Raw genomic sequence first — 12,781 nt, forward strand, 5'->3', positions numbered from 1 at the left:
GACACCAAGAGGTTAAACAACGTGCCCGAGCACACTCAGCTGGTGAAACGCCACTAGAATTCAAACTGGAACATCTGTTGCCACAGCCAACACTCTTCATAACAAGACTGGACTGAATCACAGAAATTGGGATGCTGAGAACTCAAGCAAGTTAGGGCAGGAGAGGCTGAAAAGCCAGAGAAGAACCTAGAAAGCATCAGAGAGCTGGAGGAGCCCCTGGGGAGTCCAGGCGTCGAGGGAGGAGGGAGCTTCAGGAAGCTACTTATCAAGCACTTACCTCATGCCCAGAGCCACACCAGCTACTTTAAGCACTTCCCTCTCTGAAGCCAGCAGCTGCCCTATGAAGTAGGTAACTCTTGTTCCTCTGATTTCTGATAAAAACACTGAAGCTCAGGGTTTGTGTATAGATGAGGTTCTGGGATTTAAAGTCACACCTGTTTTTTATCAAAGCCTGAGCTCTTAATCAACACTTGGCCAAAACTGACACAAAGTTAACACAAATGAGCAAAAGAGGCCACTGTACACGACTACCAAGAGGCAGTGTGGCCAGAGAGCTCAGCACCCACGTCAGAGCGCTGCCGCGAGGGCGACACGGGGCGCTAGTCCTAACCGTGCTACGAGAACGCGGGCGAGAGGGGACCGTCCCAGGCAACCTACGCGTGTGTTCATCTGGCTCAAAGGACGCTGGCTTTAAAAAACAAATTAATTAAACAACAAAGCAAAATGGTAGTGAGGGTGGAGTCAGTTAACAGTGAGTGGAAGAGAAATAGGGGCATGAGGAGCCGGAAAGAGCGCAGAGGGCTGCAGCGACCTCAGAGTCTGAAAACACTGAAAATAACTTGCGAGGCAGCAGGACCTGCCGTCTGTAACCGGGGACACTGTCCATCCTGTCCTTGTGCAGGGCCCAGCACAGGCACTTCCCACGTACATACTGATTCATTCATCAGGACCAGGAAAGGGGTTGTTTGTTAGAGAGAAAAATACCCGATATATTTGTAGTCAGAAGGATACGACTCTATGGGGGGAAAGAGATAAAACATGCAAATACACAATAATTCAATAACAATTTGATTATTATAAATTAATAATACCCTCAAGTGTATAAGTGGGCAAAGAATTTGCCTTGAAAAGGAGAAGTTTCTTCTCTTAAGAAATAAATAAAATGAAGCTGCTGTGAGCAAAAGACTTGCCGATGGAAGCAGACAGCTCTTCAGCAGGGGAATTGAAGAGCCTAGGGTTAAGGACAGCTCCCGTGGTGAGGGTATCAGCAACACCCACTCCACACTTCAACCATCAACTGAGCCCCACCAGGTGAGCCTCTTCACCTTCCTTGAGCCCCACCCACCACCCCAGAGAGCCAGGACCCTTCCTGCACTAGCGCAGCCTTCAGCTCCATGGTTCCTGAAAAACAAGGAAGCCGGAAGCAGCGAGGGGTCCCGGAGCTAAGCTTCAAGCTGCAGACTCACTTTGGCCAGTGACTTGCTTTGTCACCCAGAATGGGTGCCTCCCTTCTCAGGAGCTCCGTTTCCTCCTCTATCAAACATGGAGGTTGAACTTGATCAGTGGGTCCCAAAGAACTAAAGACTCAGGGTAGGCAATGATGAAGCATGTGTTTTTAACACTTAATTCCTGTATAAGACATACAGAAAAGTACAAGTTTTATAAGTACAGAGTTCTCTGGATTTTCACAAATTGGACATGCTATGAAACCAGCACCCAGATGAGGAAGCAGAGCATCACCAGCAGCTTTAGAGCCTTTCATGCTCCCTTCCAGTTACTTACCCCCAAGGCCAGGTAACCAGATCCTGACCGCTGGCCACATAGACCAGCCTTACCTGTGTCTCCTGGAGGGAGCCTCACCTGTGCTCATCCTTTCTCTATGTGACTCCTGGGGGGTGCCCTATTTTGTGCCTGGTTTCTTCCATTTAGCATCTTCCATGGTTCTGTGTGTAATAAGGATGTTTGCAACGAAACAATCCCCCAAAATGAAAAAAAAAAAAAAAAGTGAAGCCAATATCATAAGTTTTACCATGAGTTAAAATGTGTTTACGTTAACTGTCCTCTATTCTGAGATGATGTTTGCGTATCTATTTTGTAATAGTGTCCTGGAAGTTTGGTTGGTTTTTGTTTTGTTTAATGGTTGGTATATTGGGGTTTGTCTCTGCTTAGCAAATTCTCTCTTTAAATTATGTTGGCTTGAAATTTGACTGGGCCAGGATGGTGGGCCCTGCTGGTCTGAGTTCCAGGGTTCTGGGCCCTGTGATGTACTGGGCAGAGTTTCAAGTCTCAGCTTTCTGATTGGAACCCCCTCTGATGACTGATTCTGAAAGGAGAGAAGTCCACAGATTTTCAGCTGTGCCTGGGAAACTGCAGAACTAAAACGTCCGACTTTTCTCGAAAGGAGACAGAAATCGGGGGAGGGATTTGTAGCCTCCATGTAGTGGGTCCACACAGTGACCCATAAACAATAGCTTCAAATTCTCTTTTTAAAAAAGACTGCTGTTCAGTTGATAAGTCATGTCCAATTCTTTGCAACCCGATGGACTGCAGCAACCCCAGGCCTCCCTGTCCTTCACTATCTCCTGGAGTTCACTCAAATTCATGTCAGTCCTTATAAGAACTTTGAAACAGTATGCCTCCATTTCTTTCTTAGTCCTTCATGCTGTTGTTTTATATTTTAACAACTTCAGTCAGTTCAGTTCAGTTGCTCAGTCATGTCCAACTCTTTGCGAACCCATAGACTGCAGCACACCAGGCTTCCCTGTCCATTACCAACTCCCAAAGTTGATCAAACTCATGACCATTGAGTCAGTGATGCCATCCAACCATCTCATCCTGTCGTCCCCTTCTCCTCCTACCTTCAATCTTTCCCAGCATCAGGGTCTTTTCCAATGAGTTGGCTCTTAGCATCAGGTGGCCAAAGTATTGGGAGTTTCAGCTTCGCATCAGTCCTTCCAATGAATATCCGGGACTGATTTCCTTTAGGATTCACTATATAAACCATACTCTCCTCAGCTTTTATACCAAGTCCATCTCCTCTAAGCAGTACATAAAGGTACCAGTTTTCAACATCTTACCAATATGTTGGAACTATCATATCTAAAATTTTATGTCAATGTAAGTGAAGTGAAGTTGCTCGGTCGTGTCTCTTTGCGACCCCATGGACTGTAGCTACCAGGCTCCTCAGTCCATGGAATTTTCCAGGCAAGAGTACTGGAATGGGTTACCATTTCCTTCTCCAGGGGATCTTCCCAACCCAGGGACTGAACCAGGGTCTCCCGCATTGTAGGCAGACGCATTACCGTCTGAGCCACCAGGGAAGCCTCAGTTATGTCAATGTGGTATTTATGAAATAATATCTCATGATTATTCTTCATTTCCCAGACAAAATGTTTGGGATAGAGCATCTTTTCATTCCTGTTCAGTCGTTAAGTCGTGTCCAACTCTTTGTGACCCCATGAACTGCCGCACTCCAGACTCCCCTGTCCTTCACTATCTCCTGGAGTTTGCTCAGACTCATGTCCACTGAGTCAGTGATACTATCTAGCCATCTCATCCTCTGCCATCCCCTTCTTCTCCTGCCTTCAGTCTTTCCCAGCATCAGGATCTTTTCCAACAAGTTGGCTCTTCGCTTCAGGCGGCCTAAGTATTGGAGCTTCAGCTTCAGCATCAGTCCTTCCAATGAATATTCAGCATTGATTTCCTTTAGGATTGACCGGTTTGATTTCCTTGCAGTCCAAGGGATTCTGAAGAAAGACTAGATGAGGTTTCTTCAGGCAAGGGAAAAGTCTGTAACCCACTCACAGGACAGGACCAGAAAACAGAGCAAGAAAGCATCAATTCAAGTCTGATAGTCCTCAGCCCAGGGTTTCAGGGAAGAGGAGGATGGGCCAGGGGCTGTGTCCTCAGGCCCTCAGAGCCAAAGCAGGACTTTGAAGAGATGGCAGTGCCTTGTGACAGGCACTCAGGTTTAAAAAAAAAAAAAAAAAGGACATTGCACTGACTTCTGGGGCAGAAGGTAAGAAAATGGTCCGGGCTGCTATAAACATACCATTTGTGGTGCAGTTGAGCCTGTCTGTACCAGCATCCAGAGAAGGCAATGGCACCCCACTCCAGTACTCTTGCCTGGAAAATCCCATGGACAGAGGAGCCTGGTAGGCTGCAGTCCATGGGGTTGCTAACAGTTGGACATGACTGAGCGACTTCACTTTCACTTTTTACTTTCATGCATTTGAAAAGGAAATGGCAACCCACTCCAGTGTTCTTGCCTGGAGAATCCCAGGGATGGGGGAGCCTGGTGGGCTGCCGTCTATGGGGTCGCACAGAGTCGGACACGACTGAAGTGACTTAGCAGCAGCAGCAGCATACCAGCATCCATTCAACATGCACCCTATGGAGAAACCTCAAAAGAAAAACTCATCTCCTCCCCGCCCCTGAAGGAGCCATGGAGGCAAATGGACAAACATGAAACTAAAAAAAGTAAGAAAATCCCAGTGTTCCCAGGTCTCAAAAAATAACTGTCTGGTGAGACGATGGTGTCTGTGATGGAATCTTCCATCAAGATCGATTCAAGGAGAACTTCCTTCCCTAAATGTGTGCAGTTACAGAGGCATCTGCATCTCCCCACCCCTACCATCATGGTCCAACCCATTAGCTCTAATTTTACCCACCTGGTCACTGTTAGGTTTTAACATAATTATTGCTAAATCAGCAGATACAAAACACATGAAAGAAATTTGAGGCTTAATAAACAATGACAAACACCCTGTAACCACAGCCCTGTGTTACTCCATTTCTTCTTCTCCAAAATGTTGCTGCAAAAGCTAATGACAATCTCATATATTTTCTACTGTGTGACTGGATCATTCATTTGACTACTAAAGAATTCATTTTCCTTTAAGGTAGAATAATTTTTCTGATGGTTATTTTGGGGTTCTCGAGTCCATCGAGCACCCCTTCATAATTTCCTTCGGTGTCCTTCTGCACAGCTGCTGACAACACACTGGCTACCCTGCACTGACTCAGTTTAAGAAGGTGAAAAATTCAGGACGTGGATGATTGTTGACAGTTGCACAACAATGTGAATAGACTTAGTGCCACTGAAATGTACAGTAAAATATGCTTAAAACTGTTTAATAATATGACTTTTACTACAATTAAAAAAAATTTTTTTTTAAGTTTGTGGGGATACATGTCCCATATACTTGGTATAAATCTCATCCACGAGTTTTAGTGTGCTATCCCGGCTTCTCTGTGTTTTTAGGGAATGATTTGAAGAGATTCAAAACCTCTGACACAACAGCCATCACCTTGCCAGAATCTATATTTTTGTTTTCAAATTCTGATCCTATGAGTTTCTCATTCTTTGCACTCCATCTGCTTTCAGGAACCAGCCACCACAGTACTGGCATTAAAATTGCCAAGCACCCCTCCTGTCTTCTCCCAGCCCTCTGACTCCCCGCTTCTGTCTCTCCCTAGGAGCCAGCAGGGCTCAAGCTGAAAGGTGTCACCAAAGGCAGCCTGTGAGTCTTTGTGTCATTGTTGGTATAAATCCCCAGCTGCCAGGAAAAACCAAGGGCAAGCCCTCGCTCTCAGCTTGTGAGTACATGAATACCTGCTCCAACCTGACAATAAATGGTTGTTACTGCAGGGTGGCTAAATGCTGGCACCGGCCTTTAGGCTGGATAGGTGCTGAGAGTGAGGATGGTGGGGCGGGCCCCCCTCACAGCATAAGCAACACAGATTTTTTTTTTTTTTTTTGGCTGAACCGGGTCTTCGTCGTGATGCTCAGGCTTCTCACTGCGGTGGCTTCCTTTGTTGCAGGGCACAGACTCTAGGGCGCACGAGATCAATAGTTGTGCAGGAGCTTAGTTCCTCCACGGCATGTGGGATCTTTCTGGACCAGGGATCAAACCCATGTCCCTGGCACTGGTGGGCAGATGCCTAACCACTGGGCCGCCAGGGAAGCCCCCCAGATGGATTTTTAACCAGAGGGTGAGCAAGCTTTCAAAAGGCAGCCTCTGGGCTATTCACAGCAGAGGCCCCGTATCATAGCCATTTTTGAATCCCATCTTGTACCTAAAACTTCAAGAGACAGTAAAGGAAACAAGACAAAGACACAGAAGAGCAGCTTCCCTGAAATTCTTCCACAAATTTAGCACAATGCCTGCTTTGCAGCCAAACTTTTGTTTATCATTTAAAGTGAAGAACAGTGATTCATTTGATCCTCATTTTTAACTCCCCATCGTCTCCTCTGAGCTCTTGCACATCACAGTTTTATTTTGGTCCTCGGTCTTTTTGGGGCCATCTTGCCTAGTTTATGTCTCTTGAACTTCATGCCAAGACACACAGGTCCGGGCAGGAAGCTCTTGGCACCAGGGAATTTTTGTTTCTTGGGCTTGAGCCAATTAAATCAAACTCTGCTCTGAGGCTGCCTTGGGAAGTGACAGGCTTAACAGCCTGGTGAACGAACAGTGGAGTTGCCGTCACACTTGAGTTACAGTCTGTTTAAACTCCAAAACAGCTGCAGTTCACAGCTCCCATTTCCTGAGAAAGGCTAAGTTTCACATGTCACAGAGGAGAAGATGGTCTGGGTCCTCAAGGGGGTAGGGGTGGGGCTCCAACTTTTAGGTGGATGAGAGGGTGATTAGTAAGTTCTATCATCAGAGGGAAAATGCCTGTTTTAAGTCTAATCTTATGGAACATATTAGAAATATGAGCAAGAGTGAACCAAAGGCATTCAAGGATTGATCTCTGGCTGATCAAAATATATCCTGTCACTGTGTGGCAATGCTTCTGTGTTTTCCTAGCTTTGTTACAAATATAGCCCGAGAACTGGCTGTCTATCTTGCTTCCTCCCACACAGCAAATTGGAATCAATGATCCTTGAGAGGAAAGAAGGCAGGAGGGGTGGTGTAAACGTTGACAAGTCCATTCGTAGGTATTCTGGCAATTTAGGTTCACCCTCTCAGTCAAGTTTGCTTTGCTGCCACCCTGGTTCAATACAGATTGAAGTGAATGTGTTAGTTGCTCAGTCGTGTCCAACTCTTTGTGACCCCACGAACTGTAGCCCACCAGGCTCCTCTGTCCATGGAATTCTTCAGGCAAGAGTACAGGAGTTGGTAGCCATTCCCTTCTCCAGGGGATCTTCCCAACCCAGGGATGGAACCTGGGTCTCCTGCATTGCAGGCAGATTCTTTACCATCTGAGCCACCAGGGAAGCCCTAGTAAATACAGATTAGTTTGTTTTCTGCTCCCCAGCTGGAGAAAGTAATGGGCACTGGCCCGTGCCAGCCATGCTTTGGTGAAAAGCCAACATATGCTTCTACTTACCTCTCACAAATCAAAGATGATTTGATTTACCGCCCAAATCAAAGATGTAATTTAAGATTCAATGAGACTGGTTTTAAAAAGATACAGCCATGCAACAGAATAGTCTACAGTCATTAAAAACAACTGGATCTATGTGTACCAATATGGAAAAATAACTTGGATATATTGCGAAGTTAAAAAAGGAAATTGCATATGTATAGAATGGCCCGATGTCTGTACATGATGTGCATGTGTGCAAAAATATTCTTTTATCTGTGCACACACATTCTACATACTACTGAATACTAAATACAAAGAAAGAAACTGGCAAAAAATATGCTGCAAATAGTGGTTATACGTACAGGGTATGTCTTGGGTTCCTAAAGAAGCAGACCCAAAGACAAGGATTTGCATGGAAATGGCCTCTTGGGAGATGACTCCAGGAAACACTGGGGGGAGAAAAGGAAAATGAGTCCCAGGAGGGAAGGAAGAAAATAAAGGGTGCGTCACTGAACAAGATCCCACGTCAGCAAGAAGGGCTCAGTCCCGCTGAGAAACCCCAGTAGACAGCGTAGACCACACCTCGGATATCCCGGCTAAGGGCTGAGGGGTTCATTTTACCAACCCAGTCCTCACAGTCTGAGGCCTCAGAATCATAAGCTCTGCCAGCCCTTCAGGCTGCCCCACGTGTGCAAGTCCAGGGAAGGCCCAAGGACAGGAAGTCGCAGGCACCAGCCAAAGACCACTTCCTACAAACAGTGAGACAATGGGACTTCCAAACTGTCCACTGTAGACTGGATCACAGAAGGCTGTCACTGTAGACATGATTTTTTGTTGGGTTTTTTTTTTTTGGTATATCAATGACATTTTAAAACCAGAGGCAAGGAAGGAAAATAAAAATACTCAACAAAAACATTGGGCTTTTAGAGAAAAGAAAAAGAAGCTGAAAATTAAGTCAGAAGAGATAGAGGGAGGCCAGGGATGTCTCCCCAAAAGGCACCCCCGCCCCCGACCTAGAACATGTGCCCTAAAGAGGAGCCTACCCCACACACAGTAGAGTATACGGTGCCAGGACGACAGAAACAGCGGAGACGAAGCCCATTCTGACATTTTAATCTCAGGTCATAAATACAGTCTCGTGCGCATGAAGGGGATCATGAATGAGGGACTAGCACCGGGAACGTGGCCGTCGCAGAGCCCTGCCTGCTTCACCAGCGCCGGCCGGAGGGCTCCCTGTGGCCGCTCGGGGCGCCCACCCGATCGAGCGCTCGGCTTATAGGTACCCTCCTTCTGGGACAGCAACTTATTCTTGGCTCATTCAATTAAAAAAAAAAATCATAAAAGATTGAGTGTCTGCAAGAAAATATCAAAGAGGATAAGAACATTCTCATTTCGTCTCAGAGTCTAAAAGTAAAAAGGGGCAGTAAGGAAGAAGGAGGGGACATGGGGGAGATGTCAGGGGTGTGCCGGGCTTCTTCCTTTCCCCAGAGCATTTTTGTTTGGTTTTTTGTTTTTTATAAAAACCAAGGAGGTATTAAGGCTGTTTGGAGATGGGCTGCGTCTCTCTGATGAGCCACTCGAGGGCTTCCTGGCGGCCCTGCTTTTGCAGCTCCTTCCCGATCACGTCCCTGCAGGTCAGGTGGTAGCTGTTGAGCCAGTCACACTGCAAGAGGGAGGGAAGACAGACGCGTTTTCACCATCACACCTGCACCAAAGCCTGCCCATCGAGCAGCGGGGCCCCACGTGCAGAGCTCACAGGTTGAGAGTAAAGGAGCACAGGACCCTCTCTCCCTGCCCAGGGACAGCGATTTCCTTGTGTTCTGCCTCCCTGGAAACAGACAGGATGAGCCACAGGGCTGATGGTGAAAACGTTCCCAGAACCGTCTGCTGCACACGGGCTTCAGTGACTCTGGGGGAATGGTGAAAGCCTGATGGCAGGCTGTGGCTCTGGGCTCCCCTGAGTGCAGGGAGACTTGCAACCAGAGTTCCCTTCAATAGCCCCCCTGCCTGGAAGCCACGATCAGAGAGAGAGGGGCAGGTTTCTCGTGGCTCCTGCACCCACCCTTACTGCCTCAACCGCTGTGAAGACACATCTGAGGCTGTCCTACCGAGGCACTGAATTTCCTATTCTGTATCCACCTACAAAGCTGAATAAAGGAGGATCAGCTAGGTCCATGTGGCCAGTGTGGCCATCCAGATGCACCCAAAGCCTCTGGTGGTCAAGGGCTGTGCTGCAGAGTGGGGTGGGGAATAAGCTTGACTTTCAGACGCTCAACTGAATAGGACCACCACACCAGGAGATAAAAAAGGAGGCAAAAAGGAAGGACTTGGGGGATGTGTGTGGGGGGGGGGGGCAGTGTTAACGTGCTGGACCTGATGACAGAGGCTGTGCATGTGTAAAAGGTTAGATCTCCTCCTCATGTGGAGGGAGGGAGGCTGAAGTATGGAAGAAAGCAAGTTCTACCTAGAGCAGAACCCACTCTCTACTGTCCATGAAGGGGGCCTGCCCACTTCACATTAGACAGATGGCATGATGCTGCCAATGGCTTTGACCCAATTGGGACTCCAATTCCCACTGATAAGAGTTACTAGTCTGTCTGGGAGGTGGGGGCCTTGGGGGGGGGGGGTGCGGTACCAAAAACAAGCAAGCTGCTACATGTCACCAGCAAGGCCAGGCAGGGGTGTAAGGCAGCTCAACAGTGCAAGAGACAGGAGCAATGAGGGGCCACAGAGAAACTCCCAAGACCCTTTTGGTTGGGGGAAAAGGGGGCCCCCATCAGAAGCCAAAGCATCACCACAAAGGCCCTGGCAGCCTGCAGCACCCACTCGTGTCCAAAGTCCTCTGCTGCCACCTGGTGACAGATGGATGGGAATGCAGACACAACCCCAAAACTGCTAAGACTGTGAGGCAGTAAAGGGCAAGGACTGGGAGTTTCAAAGCCCAGTGGGCAGTATCTTGTTGTGGGGTATCTCTATGTCTAAAGACAGAATGAAGTCCCAGATTTATTGAGTGGTATATGGGAAATGAACCCTTTTGCTACAAGAGATAATAAATGTACTCTGCTTGGTTATATTAAATACTGTCCTCTACTTGTTATTTGTGGAAACTTGCTAATGATTCCAAGGTAAGAAGATATTCCCTGTCCTACAAAAACTGACTGACTAAAAGAATAGTTCAGTGATTTGAGTCCATAAGATATAGTCATGAACACTGGACCAGACAGAGTGTACTAGTCTTTGCCAATGTCATGGGGGAATCACAGGGTAACAAAACTCTCCCTCAAGGAAAAACTGGCCTCACTTAACTTTCCTCATGCGCTGTTTCCCTGGATAAAATGGAAAGTCACATGGGAGAAATGTCTCCTGACCGGTACAACTCACATGGACAGCAAGGCCTCTCCGACCCAGGATTACTTGGCAGACGACACAGCCTTCAGCATCCAAGAGTGCAAAGCAGCTTCTTAGTGGAGACTCTTTTGCTAAGACCCTGGAAGCTGCATTTGGGGGCCATGAGAAGAGACTGGTTCCTTGGGGCTGAGGGTTGTAAGCAGGGGGGCTCCCATGCTCACTTCTGCGTTCTCATCCGCTCCCACCTAGGCTACCCCTGCGGGGACCAGGGAAGAGCCCCGGGACCACAGGAGAGAGTCTTCCTGCTGAACAGACACACCTGGTGCTGCTTCCTGTTCCATATCCATCTCTGACCTGAATGAATAAAGCAGCCTCAGGAGCCTGTGTCGGTCCTGTGAGCAGGAAAGTTTGGCTGAACTAAGGGCACTGAAGGTCAAGAAGAAGTGCCTACACACAGAGGGCATCAGACTGAGAAGTGGATGACCTTCCTGTCAGCCATCTGTGAACTGGATGAGGCAGAAGAAGGGGCCTCTGGTGGACAGAACCCCATCCCACAGGCCTGTAGCAGGGGCTCCTCAGCCCGCAGAGGCACCTTCCTCTGGTGCCAAGAACAAGACCCACGTGGGCTCCACTGAGGATACAGTCCCATCTCACAGCCCCTGGGATGAGGCCAGCAGCTGCCCCTGGTAACAACCACCTCTTATTCCCACCATGCTGGCCTGCCTTTGGCTCCTGCTAGGCTGCTTTTTGCTGGGCTTCCAGCCACCTGCTTTGCTCTGGAATTGGTATCCTTCTGGCTTCTATCTTCCTGGCTCAAGCCTGATCACTTCACAGCAGATAGCTGGAGTGATGGTGTTTCTACCATTTTTGACCCTCATCCCTACTCTGACCTTGATCGCCTGCCTGGCCCTTCCAGTCTGCCTACAGAATTCTGGATCTGAGCCTGGGGACCCACCCGAGGGTCTGAAGGGGTTTCAAGACCTATCACCCTCTGAGCTTGACAGGTGAGCACGGCCATGCTTCTGCTCTGTGAAGGGTTTCAGAGCCCAGAGCAACCACCCACCTCCTCGTCTGTGTGAAAACCACGCATATGATCATAGATTGTGCTTCTCAGTTCCTTAGTGTTTCAAGCAACACGAGGAAACAATCTGGTGTGTGCAACAGCCAACAGTCCCCCTGCCCACCTGGCTTTTTGTGGGAAGACACATGGTCCATGTTTGCTAAACATGCCTCCCAGCAGTTATGGCTCCTGCCCTCCCGAGAGGCAAGAGCATGCTGTTCATTCCCACCTATGAACACTACAGCCTCCAAGGGGGGGCAAACGGCTGCTACCTACCTCGAAAGCCAACAACTACAGGAAAAGCACCTACAGTCCTTGGGGAACCTAGGATGTTCCAACTCAACCGGCCTAGACTCTGACTTCAAAGTGAGGATGGAGGGGAGGACACAGGGCAGAGGACTTAAAAGTGAGGATGGACGGGAGGACTCAGGGCGGTTCTCCACCCCCGACCCCACACACACACTTCTGCCCCCTGCCCCAGGAGTCCCTTGTTACCTCTTTGTCTGTTAGAGAATCCACATCTATCATTTTGGTCTGTATTGGAACCAAAGTCAGAGGTTCAAAGGTCAGGCTTCCCCGGTTGCTGAAGTTATACTATGGGAAAGGGAAGACAATAGGAGCGTTTATTCCTCTTCATCACGATGATCCACCCTGAGGTCACCCACCCAAGACACGACCACCCCTCAGCCAGGTGTAGCAAGAAATCAAGAGTGGTTAGCCGGTCACCATTTCTAACAGATGAAGGAGACAAGAACAGGGCAGGGCCACTTTCCAAGAGCTGCTCCGCTGTGCAGACCACAGCCTGCGCCTTCAGGAAAGGCCAGACTGAGTGCTGAGGGCCTGGTCAGCAGGTGCACAAGGCTCCTGTCTGCTGTGATGGGAGAAGGCATCGGGGTGGGGGGCGGGGGCGGGGCATCTAGAAGCAGGCGCATCTCTGGTTTGCTTCTCAAGCCTCTGCTAAGCCGTAAGCCCCCAGTAGATCTTTTTTTTTTTTTTTTTAACATCAAGTACGCGGCCTGCCTTGCCCCAGCCAGGCCCCTCATGTGACGTTAAGAGGTCCGT

General features: G+C 48.5%; 1 protein-coding gene across 6 annotated transcripts in view; it reads right to left on the reverse strand.

Moving 5' to 3' along the window:
- Positions 1 to 8,408: 8,408 nt before the first annotated feature.
- The window catches only part of XPNPEP1 (X-prolyl aminopeptidase 1), a 51,896-nt gene continuing 47,523 nt past the window's right edge, over positions 8,409 to 12,781 (reverse strand). For all 6 annotated transcript variants that reach the window (XM_061403401.1, XM_061403406.1, XM_061403402.1 and 3 more), the window contains 2 exons: positions 12,215 to 12,313; positions 8,409 to 8,974 (listed from right to left, as the gene is read on the reverse strand). In XM_061403401.1, the coding sequence (XP_061259385.1) occupies positions 8,846 to 8,974; positions 12,215 to 12,313 (228 nt within the window). In that variant the 3' untranslated portion in view covers positions 8,409 to 8,845. The remainder of the gene's footprint in view (positions 8,975 to 12,214; positions 12,314 to 12,781) is intronic.

This window comes from Bos javanicus, chromosome 26 (assembly GCF_032452875.1).
Source record: "Bos javanicus breed banteng chromosome 26, ARS-OSU_banteng_1.0, whole genome shotgun sequence".
In the NCBI taxonomy this organism is placed as follows: Eukaryota; Metazoa; Chordata; class Mammalia; order Artiodactyla; family Bovidae; genus Bos; species Bos javanicus.